The sequence below is a fragment of the Diceros bicornis genome, chromosome 2 (assembly GCF_020826845.1).
Source record: "Diceros bicornis minor isolate mBicDic1 chromosome 2, mDicBic1.mat.cur, whole genome shotgun sequence".
NCBI lineage: Eukaryota > Metazoa > Chordata > Mammalia > Perissodactyla > Rhinocerotidae > Diceros > Diceros bicornis.
In genome coordinates, this window is record NC_080741.1 from 76704982 (window position 1) to 76722657 (window position 17676).

Consider the following 17676-nt stretch of genomic DNA (forward strand, 5'->3'; position numbering starts at 1 on the left):
TTATAATTCTCTTGTTTGTTCATGTTAGAATGAAACGTGTTTAGATTGTAAAATGCATGACATCAAGTAATGTGTCTGTCTTTTTCACACATCATCTCTGGCTTCTATTGCTGTCTCCTCACTTAATAGGTGCTAAGTAAAAAACTACTGCCATAAAACATTTAACATATAAACTTCTTGGTACCTCTGGAATAGCATTACTGTTTTCCATCATCTTGACAGCAATTTATATACATGTCATTTCTTCTGTTGTACTTTCACTTCCTTGAGGAATGGAAATACTTCTGATTTTTTCTGTACCCCTCACAAATCTCAGCTCAGCACCAGGCATATGGGAAAAAATTGTGATGAGCACAAATTTGTGGAAAGGAGGAAAAGACATAGGAATGCGGGCCTTTACACTGTGACACATAATAGCCCTTAAGTCAAACATGTACTTCTTTCCAGGCATGGAAGTCATTTATTAAGTATCATCATTGCTCTTTATATGAATTCATTCACTTAAGATCATGTTTTTCTAAAATGAGCTGTGTAGATTGTTTATGGGGTCACATGGAGGGATTTCTGAGTTGATACACAATGATCTATATTTATGGCTATAGGAATGTAACAGAGTTATCAGTAATAATACAGATTGATCTGTATTTATAGTAGTAGTTATAAGACATAAAGATATGGATCAGAGATGGTTTAGTATGGTTTTCACTGCTATTTAAAGAATTTTTATTATATATAAAGATTGTCTTAGTATTAAAGTCATAAAAAATGAAGGAAGCAATTTTCTTCAACTATATTATGAACATTTTTTGGAACAGCTGTGAACTGGTCCATTTAATTTGGTTACATCTGGCACAGGCTACGTTTTTATTTGACTATTTCTCTCATTTTATCTATTTTGGCCTTTACTTTCTACATTAAATTTTAAAAGCTGTTGCCTTTTTTATTTTTTAAGAAACAAAAGGCCCCTTAAAACAAGAGTGCATTTTTCAAGTCATTCTTCTGACCACCTGTACACTTTTGAACTTAATTGGTCTACAGCTGCTCTGGTGATTTACAGAATGATTAGGCAAAAAGAGTGAGGCCATTAATGGAATTGCTCCAGAACCCTTTTTCCATCTTCAAACTATTCAAAAAGGTGGGAAGATATAAAGGCCTAGCTGTGTCTACACAACCAAGGTAAAGTAGAAATAAAAACTGCAGATAACATAGTCAGGATCAACCAGGATATGCAATCTCAGCAATGTTCCCTTTCTCCTGCATGATATATGTGCTTTGCCTATAGACACAACTCTTAATTCCAATTCTAAATAGAGACACCTATATCTATAATTTTAAACATAAAGTAAAAAAAAGTCTTAATTCATTAAAATGCATTGTCATTGTTTTCTATTTTTCGGAGTAAGAGAGCCACCATAACAATAGTGAAAGCTACAGCACTTTAAATTCCGTACATCAAAGTCCTCAGAAGTCAGGGGCTTAGCTATATTTACAGTCAATGAATTAATTCAATAAGTATTCATTTAACACCAATCATATGCTATGCACTGTGCCTAGAAATGGGGGCACAGTGTGGATAACACAGTCCTGATGGTTATCTTTATGACATTTGTAGGCTATTCTCTCAGTGCATTGCATAGCAATGTGGGATATGCAGGCAATGATTGTTTATTGAATAACTGCAAGTATTAATTTCCAGAGGAAGACATGGCTAGAAATTCCTACGTGGTTTTTCTAAACCAGTGGTTCTCAAACTTTATATCACCTGGAGGGCTTGAGTTTCTGACTTAGTAAATTGAGATGGAGCCCAAGAATTTGCATTTCTAACAAGTTCCCAGATGATGTTAATGCTGCTGGTCAAGGGAATACACTTTAAGAACTTCTGTAGTAACCAGAAGATGTTAAGCCAAAGCATGAAGTTCCACCTAACATTAACAGACGTCTGCTATGAGCTAGTCATTGGGAGAGTGCTAGTAATGGAGCCCCACCAGTGACAATGCCCATCAAGATCCTGGATTCTGTAGATGACCTTGTGGCAACTATTGTTCCCCTTTCAAAACCTAGAAAATTATTAAGGCTGATGCTGATGTCTGTAAGAACAAAGAATTTCACAAAATAACTGGCAAATAACAGAATATAAAAGAGAAATCAGCCACACACCACGCTTGTTTAACTACAATTTGCAGAGTGCTGTGTTGGCAGAGGAGGCCAGTTTGCAGAGTTGCGTGCCATAAGATTTTACCAACACCTGCCTTAGCTGGAATCTGTGCTTGCTAAATTAAACCACAGAAGGGACTTTTATCAACTCCCACAGAGTGGGATTTTCTACTGAAAAAAAATTGCAAAAATTGTCTTATGAAAAGTTCCCACATTGACTTTCTTGAGGAATAAGTCATATGATGTATATTCCATTAATCTAAAAATGTTTGGAAATATCTGATTAGTCACACAAATTCCCTTGGCTGAGTTTATCATTTTGCCCTTTTAAAAAAGGCTTGTTTTGCCCTGGGTTGAAGCAGACATTGTGGAACCTACTGGAAAGTGAATTCCCATTGAGTTTGAGGCAACAACTATCCAACCAAGAACCTCCCCAGTGCTGGAGAGGAGTAAGGAACCTGAAGGTTGTATATTACCTCGTATACTTTGGGTTTTAATCTGACCTCAGAAACCTGTGGGATATGAAAATAAACCCCATTATTTGACCTCAATCAAACTTACATCTCATTCCTTCCTTCTCAATAATTAAAGAGCAGAGATAACCGGAGTTATTACAGAAGGCAGTCTCCTATAAAGGTAGAGTGACTGTGTATCTCTGCTTGTCTGGGACAGTCCTGGTTTATGTGATGTCCTGAAGTAGTTTGCTAATAGTTTGCAGTTTGGGCAATTAATTATAAGGTCATCTTCTTTTAGGTGAAAGAAAGCCAACTTTTGTCTTCTTTTGAGGAAGTACTTGTATATTCATCTTAATAAATGTTCTTCATATTGTGTTGAACTAAACACTCTTTCTCTCCCTCTAATTTGTACATGCTGGTCCTAGTTCAAGTCTTTGGATCCACAAAGAACAAGTCTTTTGATGGACAGTTTTTAGATATTTAAAGATATTATCATGTTGTCAGGGATTGGCCAAGTTTTTCTGTAAAGGGACAGATAGCAACGATTTCATTTAGGTTTTGTGAGCCATACAGTTTCTGTTATGACTCAACTCTGCCATTGTATCTGGAGACTAGCCCTAGACAATATGTAAACAAATGGATGTGGCTATGTTCCAATAACACTTTATTTACAAAAATGGTGGTGGGCTGTATTTGGCCTACCAGCCCTAGTTGGCTGTACCCCGGCTTAAAGGAAATGGGGAAGATAGCAAAACTTGAGAGAATCAATAGAATCAACAGACAAACTATTAGAACTAACAAGAGATTTCAGCAAGCTTGCCAGATGTTGAATCACTACAAGAATAATAGCATTTCCATACCTCAGCAATAACTAATTAGAGAATGTGATTAAAAATAAGCTACCATTGGGGCCGGCCCGGTGGCGCAAGCGGTTAAGTGCGCGCGCTCCGCTGCGGCGGCCCGGGGTTCGCTGGTTCGGATCCCGGGCGCGCACCGACGCACTGCTTGGTAAGCCATGCTGTGGCGGCGTCCCATATAAAGTGGAGGAAGATGGGCACTGATGTTAGCCCAGGGCCGTCTTCCTCAGCAAAAAAAAGAGGAGGATTGGCGGATGTTAGCTCAGGGCTGATCTCCTCACAAAAAAAAAAAAAATAAAAAAAAAAAATAAGCTACCATTTACAATAGCAGCAAAAATTATAGAGGATCTAGGAATTAACCAAAAATATCCAACATTTCTATGGAGAAAAATTTTAAACTTTATTTACAAAAAAGCCCAGGGGCAGTATTGGCCTGAAGGAGGGAGTTTGCCATCTGGTTTAAACAAATACTGTACCCACTGCCGGGGAATTCTTTTCTTCTCTCTTAGATTAGCCAACTCTTTATAGAAGCTTGGGCTGATTCGCCAAGCCAGGCCAGGTTTCCTCACCCCCAGGCTGTGACTGTGTGTATAATCTCACTGGTCCTTGATTTTAGCACAACTGAAATTTAAATGAACTTGCTTTAATTCTCTATTCTCCCCAATACGGCCCCACTCCTGCCTCAGATTGCATTTAGGTTCCTCAGCCAGACTATAATCTGTGAGGACATAGAAAGACTTTTGCATCTGTAGTGACAAATATACAACAGATACTAAATGAATATTTGTTAGTTAAATGCATGATCAAATGAATGCCCCAAGTCACCTCTATTCTAGGCTGGACACCTCTACTTCCCTCTTTCATTTCAAATCCCTCTGTAAATGTGTTTTTGGAACTCAATTCAATAATTCTGATAAAGAATGAAACTTTAGACCCTTCACTAATTTGGAGTTCTCTAAGACTGTAGGTTCCCAGGGGCTGAGAGCACATCTTTTTTCTCATAGTGTATAACACATAATGAGTACTTAACAGATGCTTCCTAACTGACTAGCTAAATGACCATCCAAGACCTTTGGTCCCCATGGACCTGAGATAGAAATGACTGTACTAGAGGTCTAAAGCTGACTGCCAAGTTCCTGAGCACGTCAAGCCTTCAAAATACCCAGAGCCATTAAGACACTATTAAATCAGATTAGCAATGACAGTTTAGCCAAATATCTCACATCCTTTAGTCATTTAGATGTTCTTCTCCTAAAACATGTTTTATACTCACAGATCCTCAACCATGATGATGTTAGAAAATTAAAAACAAGATATGATTGCTGTGACAAAGCCACACAAAAGTTGCAATTAGAAGTGAGAGTAAAATAAAGCAAAGTGTTTTGGTGTAAACTCTAGATCTTAAGTAATACAAAATTACGTCTAAGTGAAGGGCATATCTCCACCCGTTGCCAGGCAGAAGTTACATCCTTGCCAGTCTAAATGCTAGGTCATCAATAAAAAGTTGTAGATCTAGTTTACAATCAAAAAGAGATCCTCTTAATGAATGGGTTTTTTAATCCGATGACTAGGTTAATTAAGTGGCCTACAAATAAAGCTGATCTGTTCATGAAGCCATATAGTGGTTGTTAATGCTCCCTTGAGGATCTAATCCAGTTTGGGGCAATATTAGGAAAGTTGACTCTGAACAGATGGCAGTATCATAGAGGAGGATACATTACAATGTATCAGTATGACAGATATTCTAGATAGTCTAGTTTTTCCCTTTCCATATTTTAGTCTTTGGGCTTTGGTCATAAATTTGGAACTTTGAGGGGGATGTAGTCTTCTGAGCCACTAGGAGGTCTAATAGTCACAGAGGTGAAGCCTCACAAAATGGCCTATTGTGGCCTGAAAGAGTAGACACACTTACTTTTGTGCTAGGATTGGTTATTAGCACTGGGAAGAAATCCAATCCAATGAACAGCATCTGTCTGTTAAGTAGCGTTTGATACTATCTGGCCTGTGCAAATGTTAAGATTGGAGTAAATTAAGGTAGAGAGTTGTGACTAGAATCCTAGAAGACAACTAGGAGGAACCTTATGTGTTACATTGTAAATCACTCATTTTTATAGCGAAGAAAACGGAGGACCAAAAAAATAGCTTGATTTGTTTTGTGAGTTATGGTAGATCTGGGACTACACTCCAGATTCCTATGACTTTCTTCTTCTTGAATTTTAGTCTTGCCTTCTTTGTACTGCATCCTAGGTGAGGCCACAGCAAATAAGACAAAGTTGGTACCAATCAGGAACATTCTCAACCCCATGTTTAGCACATCTATTTCTGTCTCACTTTGGGCTGCTCTGAAACCACAGGATGCTGAGGTTATCAGCTGATCTCTTCTCCACTAGGTTAAAGCTTGATTTAAGGCAGGAAGATTAAATGCTTCAGTGCTGACCTTATTCAATGTTTTCATGGCTAAATAAAATTCGGCTGAGAAAAATGAGTGAGGACTTAGAAAAATATGGTCATTTTGTTTATATTTGGGAACATAAATTTTAAATAATTTAACTTTATATTGAAGTTAATTTACATTCAGAAAAGTGAAGTTTACATTTTAACTTCTAAAGACAATATATCTAGTGTATACAAACATATGTATACTTATACTCACATCCTAGATATATATGCTTATCAATGTATACAAACAGGAGGATGGAGGAGAGAAAGGGAGAGAGGTTGAGAGACAGAGACATAGACAAAGAGATAGAGACAGATGGAGAGACAGAAAGAGAGAGAAAATTTGAAACTCTAAGATAGGATAAATCCTTTGTTCCCTGTTTCCTAGTATCTCTTATATTTGGACTTCTAATTAGGGACAATATTCAAAAATATTTAACAACCAATGTGCAAAGCATGGACCCAACAGACAGACACTGGCTGTAAACTTCGCCACATCTGTCTTGGTTCTAATAAGCAAAACAAAGAACTGCCAAACCAATCCCTGGCCAGGCTCAAAGAAAACAGAAAAAAGGCAAAGGTCTTACAATAACTTTTCATGTGCAGTTCTGTACCTGTGTATGTAATGTGCATAAACAACCTCACAGACATGATCTCATTTCCCCAAGACTGTCCTAATCTTTGCTCATTCTTTTTGTCTTTAGCCATTTTAGAGCAAGTTAGGGGTAGTGACTAAAAACAGATAAACAGCTATATGATTACCATCTAAACCTACGATTTCTCTTGTAGTTATGCTGTATGAGTGGTCTATTGCCTTCTTTTACGGAAATTTCAGTACAATACTTTGAGATCTGTGTAGGAAGCACATAATAGAGTAAGCTCATCATCATTAATAACCAGCAATTGGGCTAATATTGATCCATGTAGTACTTTAGTACCTGTGGTAAAAATAATTATGATATATTTTTCTCAATGAAATCTTTTTCTTTCATGGTACCTGAGCAACAGGTGCACATTTCCACATAACAAGTTATATTACTTTTTTCAAAGCAGATTTAAAAATATCTAGATAAATAAATATATTTAAACTCAGATATAAAATTCTCTCACATTTGTCTAGCAACTCTCAGTTTTATAGTTCCTACAGGTGAATACTACAAATAACATACAGTTATTTAGGAGAATTTCCAATATAAAATTTTCAAAAATCATAATGGAAAAGAAATAAAGTAAATATGTAGATCTAGACGCCCCAAACAGCTTTTCTGAACCTCAGTTAAATAGCATGGTGACTGAGGATCAAGAATTTGTTCCTGATGCTGTCTTGAGTTACTTCTCTGGTCCTCAGTTCCCTTCTTTCCTGAAGAATAAAGACATAAAATTGTGTGATCTCTAAGTGCCTTCTAGGTCCAATAAGCTATGGATAGCCCTTTACCAAACATTTCTTCTAAAAATTCAATAAGTCTATAATCATTGTAGCAAAATGAGAAAATACAGAGAAACAAAAAGTAAAAAAAATAAGAATTGAACATTTTACCACTAAAAGTTAAACACTTTAAAGTTTAACATTGTTACCATTTTGGAGAGTAATATTCCAGCTTTCTCTGTCATTATCCACATATGTTTTACAAAACAAGGATAATACTTTCTATATACTATGTAATCTGTTTTTAAACATATAATTGTTGAGCATATCTTAGGTAAATTATTGATGTTGCACTTCTATTTTGTCACTGTTCAAAGCACTTTATATGTAGTTTAACACACCAAGTAAACACCAAATGTTATCCTCATTTGACTGATGAGAACATGGAACACAATGAGGTTTAACTGACGTCCAAAGTCCCAGAGCTAATAAGTTGGTGAGGCTGGATTCCACCTAGAGAGCCTGGCTCCAGAGTCCTCACAGGTTAACTCTGAACCATCTGCCCCATATTTCAGTCACAATCTGAGATGCAAGAAGGGGTGAACCATGTGAAAAGTTGACGAAAAGGGAACAGCACATACCAAGGTCTTGCAGAACTGTAGTGTGCTGGGAACAAGAGCTAACTGGGTCAGGGGGATCAACATGGGACACATCACACTTGACTCTTACCAGGACCTGAGCCAACTGTTCACTGTTCACTTTTTATGACTTATTGTGACCTTCTAGGCTGGAAACAATGAATCGTAGTCTGGAACTGCTTAGCTGGAACTCCAAAGAAATAACCTGAATATTGAGAACATCTAGTTCTTTAAGCTACATCTGTACTTAGCAAGGGAAATGACCAGCCATGGCAATTAGTTCAGTTCAGACAATAAACTCCATTGCCTTGCTTATTCACATTTCAGAGGCAGAAGGAAGATGCGAAATTTTGAGTGAGCTTCAATTATATAAATGATTGCACAAATTCTATACTCACCTTGCACTTATCAGTCTAATACACAGTCACTAAACACCAGATCGTGCGGAACGATAATTTCATTGATTTTACTCTCACAGAGTAGACCTTAACAAGAATGTCATCTTTATTTTGCAATCTCTTCTTGATTCATGTTTCCCCTTTTCTCTTACCTCCAGACAAGAGCTAATTAAATAACCTATTTTGTGCTTAGTAATATAGTTCGAGTATCCATTTTATGTACTCCAGCCTAAATGGGAAAGACATATTATGAATTTTCACCATGCAACTCTTATGGAAATTAAGAATGAATGGGCATTAATTGTTGAAGAATGAGATCCTTAGTCCGCTAATTTTGTGATAAAATATTCTAATAAAAAACATTTGTCATCTCAATGAAGATATACTAGACAAGTCGAGATAAATCTAAAAGCCAAGCAAAAGGCAGAGTTGTTGCCAACTTGAGGCACACATGATGATTCTGGAGTTCTTGTGTTCCTCAATTTTTGTTCCTTCTTTCTGAATCAGCAATTCAGCGTGATGTCTCTCCTGGGCTGTGTCTTACTGCATCAAAGTCAATATTTCGTTACATTTGTGACTTGACACACTCAAAGGAATAGCACCACTGAACAGACATTTTGGCATTAGTGTACTATGGGCAGAGGCCAGAGGGGCTGTATTTTTAAATAATTCTGTACAAAAATGCCACTGGAGCACATATTTTGAAAAAATTTCTTCATTCTTAGGTCTTTCAAGATAGCACTGATAGCTTTTGATGGAACTGGTCCTTTGCCTACTCTTCTTTTTAAACTGATAAGATTTTTCAGTTTTATTTAATATAATTCAGTTTATTCCAACATATTAATTTAACATTTGTCATGTGGCAAGCACTGTGCTGGGCCCTAGTACAAGGACAGATAAAAACTATGATCTGTACTTAATCACAATGTCAGTGGGGTGGGGGAAGGCAAGCTGATAAGAAAATATGAATATATCAGATGAATATTATGATAGAGAGATAGAACAAGAGATACAAAACAAATAATTCTTTCTATTGCCAACGGAGAAGTCATGCTTTTGGTTTTACAAATAATGACTAAAATAATATTCTTGATTTTTCCCTTACAAACCTGTTTAGTAAAACCATTTCGGTAAATGGCATTTCCATAAACCCAACTGCTATGCCAGAAACCTATGTGTCATCCTTGATTTTCTCTTCCACCACCTCCCACATCCAGTGCATCAGCAAGTCCTGGCAGCTTTACCTGCAAACTGTATCCTAAATTCATCCATTTCTCTTCTCTCCACTGCTACTCCCTAGTTCAAGCTGTCATCATTTCCCAACTGAATTAGTGCAATGGTCTTCTAATGGGACTTCCAGTTTGCACTCTCACTTTCTTAAAGTCTGTTTCCACACCGTAGCTAAGCAATCTTTTTAAAAACATACATCACTCTCTTGCATTAAGTCCTCTAACAGCTTCACTTTGCACTTGAAATAAAATCCAGTCTTCACTCCATGGTCTCCATGATCTGCCTGTATTCTTTTCCAATCTCAATTCAAACCGCCCTCCACGCTGCTCACTATGCTCTAACCACACTTGCATTCTCTCTGCTCCCTGAACATGCCAAGTGATTTTTCAGGCCTTGGGACCTTTGTATGTGATGTTAACTCAGTCTGGAATGCTCCTCCTTCTGATCTTCAAAGGACTGACTTCTTATCATTTGGGTCTCAGCTCATAAATCACCTCCCTAGAAAGACTTTCCATGACAACCCTGTCTAAAGTAGAAATTCCACCCCACAGAGCCTCTATTTTATCTATTTATTCCTATCTAAAATAATTGGATTTTTGCTTTTGTTTATGTTCATTTGTTTTTACCTGTGTCCGCCAGGAGAATTAAGTGCCATGAGATAGAGGCCTTACTGTTCTTGTTCACTGGCACGCAGGGAAGTGGCTGTCACATAGCAAGTGTTAAATAAATATATGTTAAATGCATGAATAAATGAAGGAATGATTGAAATCTACATTATTTGCTCAAAAATTCCACAGTGTGGTCTATGATATAAAGATGTTCAGACCCGGTCTGCAGAGGTTTGTCTGCAAATATCCTGTTCTGGGAGGTTCAGGTTCATAGCCCCACTTGGGTACCAAGTTCCTTCAGTAGAAAGAGAAATTTGGAGTGAAATCTGAGTTTCAGGCTTGACTTGCCAAGTTTTTCTTGTATAAATTCAAGTAAGAGGTAGTGTAGTGTAACAAAAAGGAACATAGTGAGGAGCTGATATTTGGCTCTGGAGTAAATAAGCTGTGAGTGCTGAGTGTGAATCTTGGAGTCATTATTTTTTAGCTAGCTGTGTGGCTTTGGGATTTGTTATTTAACATGTCTGAGCCCCAGTTCATTCATCTGTAAAATATAAAAAGGATATTCCTCATATAATGGCTTGAGATTTGAATGAGATAATCCAGGTGAAAGTCTGAGTGCCCAGCAAATAGTAAGTGCCTAATAAATGCTTGTTATTAATGTTCTTGGCTGACAGTTTCCTCACCTGTATGACAGGTCTAGTAATTCCTCTTCATAACGGATGGTTTAAATGTGTACTTGGGAAAAGGATTTATAAAGAATAGAAATTTAAACATGTAAAGTGTGACTGCTTAAATCATTATACTAGCAACTACTGAAGAATTTAATTATGTCTTTGTTTTCATTCATTCAACAAATATTTATTGAGGATCTTCTATGTACCAGGTACTGTACTAGGTGCTGGAAATATATTAGTCATCCAGACACTGCATGTGCTTTTAAGAAGGCAAGTTTATAGTTAAGGAGACAGTGAAACTGGCAATTGTGATACAGAATAAAGAATTCTTGGGGCTAGTAATAGGTTTTATTGGAGTTTATAGAGAAGGCATCTGATGCAGCATAGATTGTAGGGGAAGACAGAGATGACTTCCTGGAAAAAGTGATATATTTGAAGAAACTGGAAGGACCAGTATAAGTTAGTCAAGGGACTAAAAGAAGGAAGAGTATTTCAAGAAGAGGGAACAGAATACATATAAAGACTCATGGTGGGTATATAAAGACCATTGTGGGGAATGGGCATGGTACTACTAGAGTTTGGCATATAATTTGATAAGATTGTCTTTAAAAAGCACATGGTGAATTACCATATACTGTCATGTAATCTATCTAAGTAATTAAGGTGAAGGTCATACATTTTCTTGAAATATTCTCACAAAAGTGTGGTAAATTAAAACTCTGTCTCAAATAAGCCTTGATATTCCTGCATTTCACTGTAGTGGGAACTGTCTTCAGTATAATAAATCCAGAAGTTATTTGGAAAATTTAAAACTTCTTTTTGGACACTGAATACTAAATTACATAGAATTGATTAACGAGCTAATTGTTCAACCTTCCACTTCATTCTGTCTGTGTACACAATTTAGGTGGAAAGAAACAAGAAATAAATTCCTTTGTTATTTATATTCACCTAAATCCACATTCCATTCCTGTTGAGATTACCCATTAGATTTCTAATCAGTTTTCCAAAATGGATACATGGGTTTATTTCTTACACAAGTGGAGAAAATATGCGTACTAAATGTAGAAAGCATTAAACTTTTCTTAAATTTAATTTAGACAATCCAGCTGTGTGTGCCAATAACAGAACAATTTTCCATACTCAACTTGTGATCACCAAGAACAAAATTAACAAAATCCCTTGGAAAACTCACCGTCATTTCTCAATATTAGCGGTGTGGGTGGCCCCAGGACCTTGTGGTTTGTCACCGTATTCGTAACTACACAGGTATAATTCCCAACATCTGATTTTTCTACTTTGGCAATATACAGATTTCCAGTCTCTTGAGAAACAAAGCGGCGATTATCCTGATACGAAGGGTATTCATTGAAGATCCAGGCATAGCTCAGCTCTGAAAGCGAAAAGAATCATCATTACAAATATGTCTTTTGGCAATGGAATTCCACTGTATTCATGAAAGAAATTGTCAAATTAGAAATTCATACTGTTGCCCAATGATCCTTTTTCAGCCTGCTAAATATAAACAGGAAGTAATCACAGTCCCTTAAAGCATTTTACCAGTCTTCCTACTGTCAGTCAAGAAGATTTTATTTCTAGAAAATGAGAAGGTACAACTGGATAGTTGATTAAGACAAGTTCAACCTCTTTAAGTCAAGAGAATATGCATTTACAGTTTGCTAAGCACGTGCCAAGAACCAGGCAACACTTACTGAGCTAACATCCAAATTACAGACCCAGAGAGTCTATAACCTTGATATAGTAAGACTGGAGGCCACTTTGAAAACTATTTAGATCACTTCTTTTATTTTGTAGATAATAATCATTATAGTGCATCATAGTGCCACATACTTGCATAGCACTTTGTGGTTTCCAATATATTTTTATAGTTTTCGATTAACTGAGAAACTTTGGCACAGAGGAATGAAGTAACTAATCCAAACTTTTAGCCCTAGTTAGAAACAGAATAATTCCTGAGTCTCAATTCAGATTTCTCCTAATGCCTCCTACTATCAACACAAATTTTTACTCTTTTCTTACTTGTGAGGTTGAACTCTTTTTCCATTATTTTAGTAAGATGGTAGTTTAACATTGTAGCAAATACTTGCTAAACATACATTGACTGACTGGTTGGCTGGTCGCATAAATGTAAATCTGTATTTTAAAAAATTAGCTGAAAAAATTATTATATCCATAAGGGAGTAAATGTGAAATAACAGCCAAAGGGCAACCTTTTTGCAAATATTTATTCATCCAGGAATACCAGTGGGATGAGTGTAATAGGCAGTCATACCTGAAAATGTTCCTTTGAAAGTTGTAATTTTTCTTAAGAATTAGCTAAATGTTTTTGAATGCATCTGAGCCCATGCTTTCAATTTCAGAGAAGAACTCTAAACCACAGCGAGCTTAAATCATCTGCTGCAGTAACTATTGTGCTCCAAGGAAATCAACCTTTTTCAGCTCCAGGCATTCCACAATTCCTCTCTTTAAAGTGTGATCTCCAGATTTGTCCAAAGCTGGAGAAGTGAAATACTAGCCACTGGCACTGATTAGCCAACATGCCCCATTTTATCTTCAAAAGTTATTGTGATGGGGGAGGGGAAACAACTAGATGCAAACGGAGCCTCTGGTTTCAGAACAAGTTGCTGATTTCTTGTATCTTGCTCTTTAATATGACCCTGGGCTAAAGTCTAAATGCATGGAGTGTTCTTGGAAAATGGCAGAAAGGTCATTTCAGCTTTGTATAGAGAACACTAATTACTGAAAAAGGCATTTTTGTTGTTTAGTACTTCAATGAGTCTCAATTGTAATTGACCTCATTAACAGAATGTGCAACAGCCTTAATAATCCACTGTTTACATACAAAGGAGGGGTCATGCAGATTGCTTTCCCTTTATCACTGGATTATAACATTTCTGCATGCATTATTTGAGAGAGATATAATTATGTTTATATGAGAATAATCATTTTATTTACGCATGTGCATGTAATTATAAATAACCCCATGCTGATGTCAAGAGGATACTCAGTGTAAATAAGCAAGTGCTTCCCAGCAAGCTAGTTACTTCCTCAAGAAACTAAAATCTGGGAAAGCAAAGGCCCTTATAATAGGTCATGAAAAAGTACAATCTGGTATGGAATTTTTCCCATAAAAACAGGAGATTTCAGCTAACAGCATGACACAATGTACTCTTCACTCAATTTGGTATTTGAGTTTCAGGCAAACCAAATAATCTCTGAACATCTCAATTTTCTCATATGAACAATGAGGAGAACACTGCCTATCCCCTAATTAGCTATCAGAGAGTTTTAAGTATAAATTAGCATCTCCAAAGTCACAAGGTAGAAGTTAGAAAGTAATTTACCAGTACAATATTAATCAACCCACACCTCTCCAGGGAGAGTTGTAATCAAATATGTGCAACAGTGTATTTTTTTCCCTGAAGATAGTTTTCAAAACTGTTGCTAGTGGCTAGTGGCTGCAAGGCTTTCTGAATTGTGTGGGAGAAGGCTGGTTTAGTAACTAGAAAACCGTATGGACCATGGATGTCAGGAAAAAGGCATCTCCTTTGTTATTTTTCTAATCGGAGAGGAAAAAAAAAAAAGACCAGGAAACCGAAATTCAAACTTGTGTTACATAAGGGAAACCATTTAAACACTCTTACTTGCAACTTCTTACTCCATCAAATGGGGATAATAATAAATATGATGCAGGTAGGTAGTGAGGATCAATTTACGTGAAAGCATTCTGAATCATCAGCACATCTGAATCATTAAAAGTTAATCATTTTAAAAGTAAGACTAAAAAACATACTCAATTAACACGCTATTTGATCTATTTAAGAATAAGTTAATTATTTTGGTTTCACTGCTTTTGTGACTTAAGTGACTTAGTGCTTTAGTAGGAGATGCAAACAACCTGAAGCATATACTGCAGCATTTCCTAAAATGTGGTCCTTGGAATATTAATTTCCTGTTAATAGAAGTTCTCTACCCCCTACCTATCCCAAATTTAAAAGGGTTACATGATCAAATGACTTTGAGAAGCACTGGATTAAACAAAGTTTAAAAGATTTTTAAATTTCTCCTTTCAAGACTCATAAGAGATTTTTTAACATGCCCATGTTCCTGAAATTCCTTAGAGTGTATTTAAGCATGCGAACTTATTTGATTATAGAACTCCCCCATCTATCCCCTTTACACACACACAGTTTTTCTAAAACATCTATTAATAGGTCACAAAACCCAGGCTGGGAAACCCTGAACTAATGCAATGACTTCAAGTCAAGAAAAAGTAAGCATAGTATAAAGATTATTAACTGTATTACTTTGGTTTTGGGGAAAATCATTAAGTAACATGAAACAAAAGAAAACAACAAAATGTTGGATTAAATTTGTAGTAAGTTTCCCAAACTGTAATAATAACATATTGTAACCATTTTCCATGCTGTAGATAAAGGAACAAACCATAGTTGCCAAGAATAGTCTCAAATGGATTGTGCTAAGGATCGGAACTAACATCAGTTAAACATGTGACCTTTGTAAATACTGTTGAGCCCTAATGTGCAAAGGTCAGACAAAAAGTCTTGGCTAGTGCACTGGTGAGATTATGTTGGGCTAAATGCTCAGCCCCCTGAAAGCGGGAAATCTCTAAAAAATAACTTATTTTTCCTTACAGCAAATATCACTACCTGGAATATTGTATTTTTATTTCTCTAGGACAATGAGGAAGGAGCATGAAGAATATAATGTAGTGATAATGCAGACATCAAAGCAGGCAAAATGTGTAGTAAAGCTAAAAACTACGCAACAGATAATTGTCCTATTTCTTCATTTTAAAGATATGAAAGAAGAACAGAGCTGGAGGCATCACATTCCCTGATTTCAAACTATATTACAAAGCTATAGTAATTAAAACAGTATATTATTGGCATAAAAACAGACACACAGATCAGTGGAACAGAATAGAGAGCCCAGAAATAAACCCACACATATAGGTCAAATAATTTACAACAAAGGAGTCCAGAATATACAATGGGGAAAGGAGAGTCTGTTCAACAAATGATATCAGGAAAACTGAACAGCCACGTGCACAAGAATGAAACTGGACCACTATCTTACACCATACACAAAAATTAACTCAAAATGGATTAAAGACTTGAACATAAGATCTGAAACATAAAACTCCTAGAAGAAAACATAGGTGGTAAGCTTCTTGACAAAGGTCTTGGCCATGATTTTTTGGATCTGACACCAAAAGCAAAAGCCACAAAAGCAAAAGGAAACAAGTGAGACTACATCAAACTAAAAAGCTTCTGCACAGCAAAGGAAACCATCAACAGACTGAAAAGGCAATCTACTGAATGGGAGAAAATATTTGCAAATCATATATCTGATAAGGGGTTAATATCCAAAATATATAAAGAATTGGTACAACTCAACAGCAAAAACTAAAAAAAAAAAAAGATTGAAAAATGATCAGAAGATCTGAATAGACATTTTTCAAAGGAAGACATACAGATGGCTAACCGTTACATGAAAAGGTGCTAAACATCACTAATCATCAGGGAAATGCAAATCAAAAACCACAATGAGATATCACCTAACCCGTTAGAATGGCTATTATCAAAAAGACAAGAAATAACAAGTGTTGGAGAGGATGTGGAGAAAAGAGAACACTTGTGCACTGTTAGTGGGAATGTAAATTGGTGCAGCTACTATGGAAAACAGTATGGAGGTTCCTCAAAAAATTAAAAACAGAACTACCATACGATCCACCAATTCCACTTCTGAGTATTTATCTGAAGAAAACGAATACACTAACTCAAAAAGATATATGTACTTCCATGTTCATTGCAGTGTTTTGTGTGTGTGTGTATATATATATATATATATATATATATATATACACACACACACACGCTGGCATACTATTCATTCATAAAAAAGACTAAAATCTTGCCATTTGCCACAATGTGGATGGACCTGGAGGGCATTATGCTAAGTGAAATAAGTGAGATAGAGAAAGACAAATACCGTATGATCTTTCTTATATGTGGAGTCTAAAAATAAATAAATAAATAAATAAAGAAACCAAGCTCATAGATACAGAGAAGAGACTGGTGGTTGCCAGAGATAGGGAGCGAGGTGAGAGAAATGGGTGAAGGGGATCAAAACGTAAAAAATTTAAAAAATTAAAAAAAAAAAAAACCTCATCAAAAGAAAATTTCCTGGCAATTCCATTACCTCAACAGAATGATATCCATTGTTTGGTATAACTTTCAATTCTAGCCTATATGCCTATAGTGTTTTCATGATTTTAACCATAGGTTAAATGGTATTTATTTATTTATTTAATTAATTAATTTATTTATTTTTCCCCCAAAGCCCCAGTAGATAGTTGTATGTCATAGCTGCACATCCTTCTAGTTGCTGTATGTGGGACTCAGCCTCAGCATGGCCTGAGAAGCGGTGTGTCGGTGCGCGCCTGGGATCCAAACCTGGGCCGCCAGTAGCAGAGCGCGCGCACTTAACCGCTAAGCCGCGGGGCCGGCCCTAAATGGTATTTAAAAAAACAAAACAAAAAAGGAAAATTTTGAGGCCTGGAAAGTGTAAGCTCAGAGAGTCAAAAAGTGGCAAAGCAGACTATATCCTAGTCCCTCTAGCTACACTTCCATTCCAGTACTCCCTCCAGGAAGCAATAAGAGCTCTTGACCATTAAAAGTAAAGAGGTAGTGTTATTATATCACTCAACAGATGATACAGTTTTCCCCTAAGAACCAAAGTCTATTTTTATCAGATCAAAATATTAATCCATTGGGTTACAGAAAATGCTATCAACATCCCGTAAAATAAAG

General features: G+C 36.3%; 1 protein-coding gene across 8 annotated transcripts in view; it reads right to left on the reverse strand.

Moving 5' to 3' along the window:
• Positions 1-17676, reverse strand: part of CNTN4 (contactin 4) — an 891804-nt gene that overhangs the window by 161111 nt on the left and 713017 nt on the right. For all 8 annotated transcript variants that reach the window (XM_058563517.1, XM_058563546.1, XM_058563510.1 and 5 more), the window contains one exon: positions 12015-12212. In XM_058563517.1, the coding sequence (XP_058419500.1) occupies positions 12015-12212 (198 nt within the window). The remainder of the gene's footprint in view (positions 1-12014; positions 12213-17676) is intronic.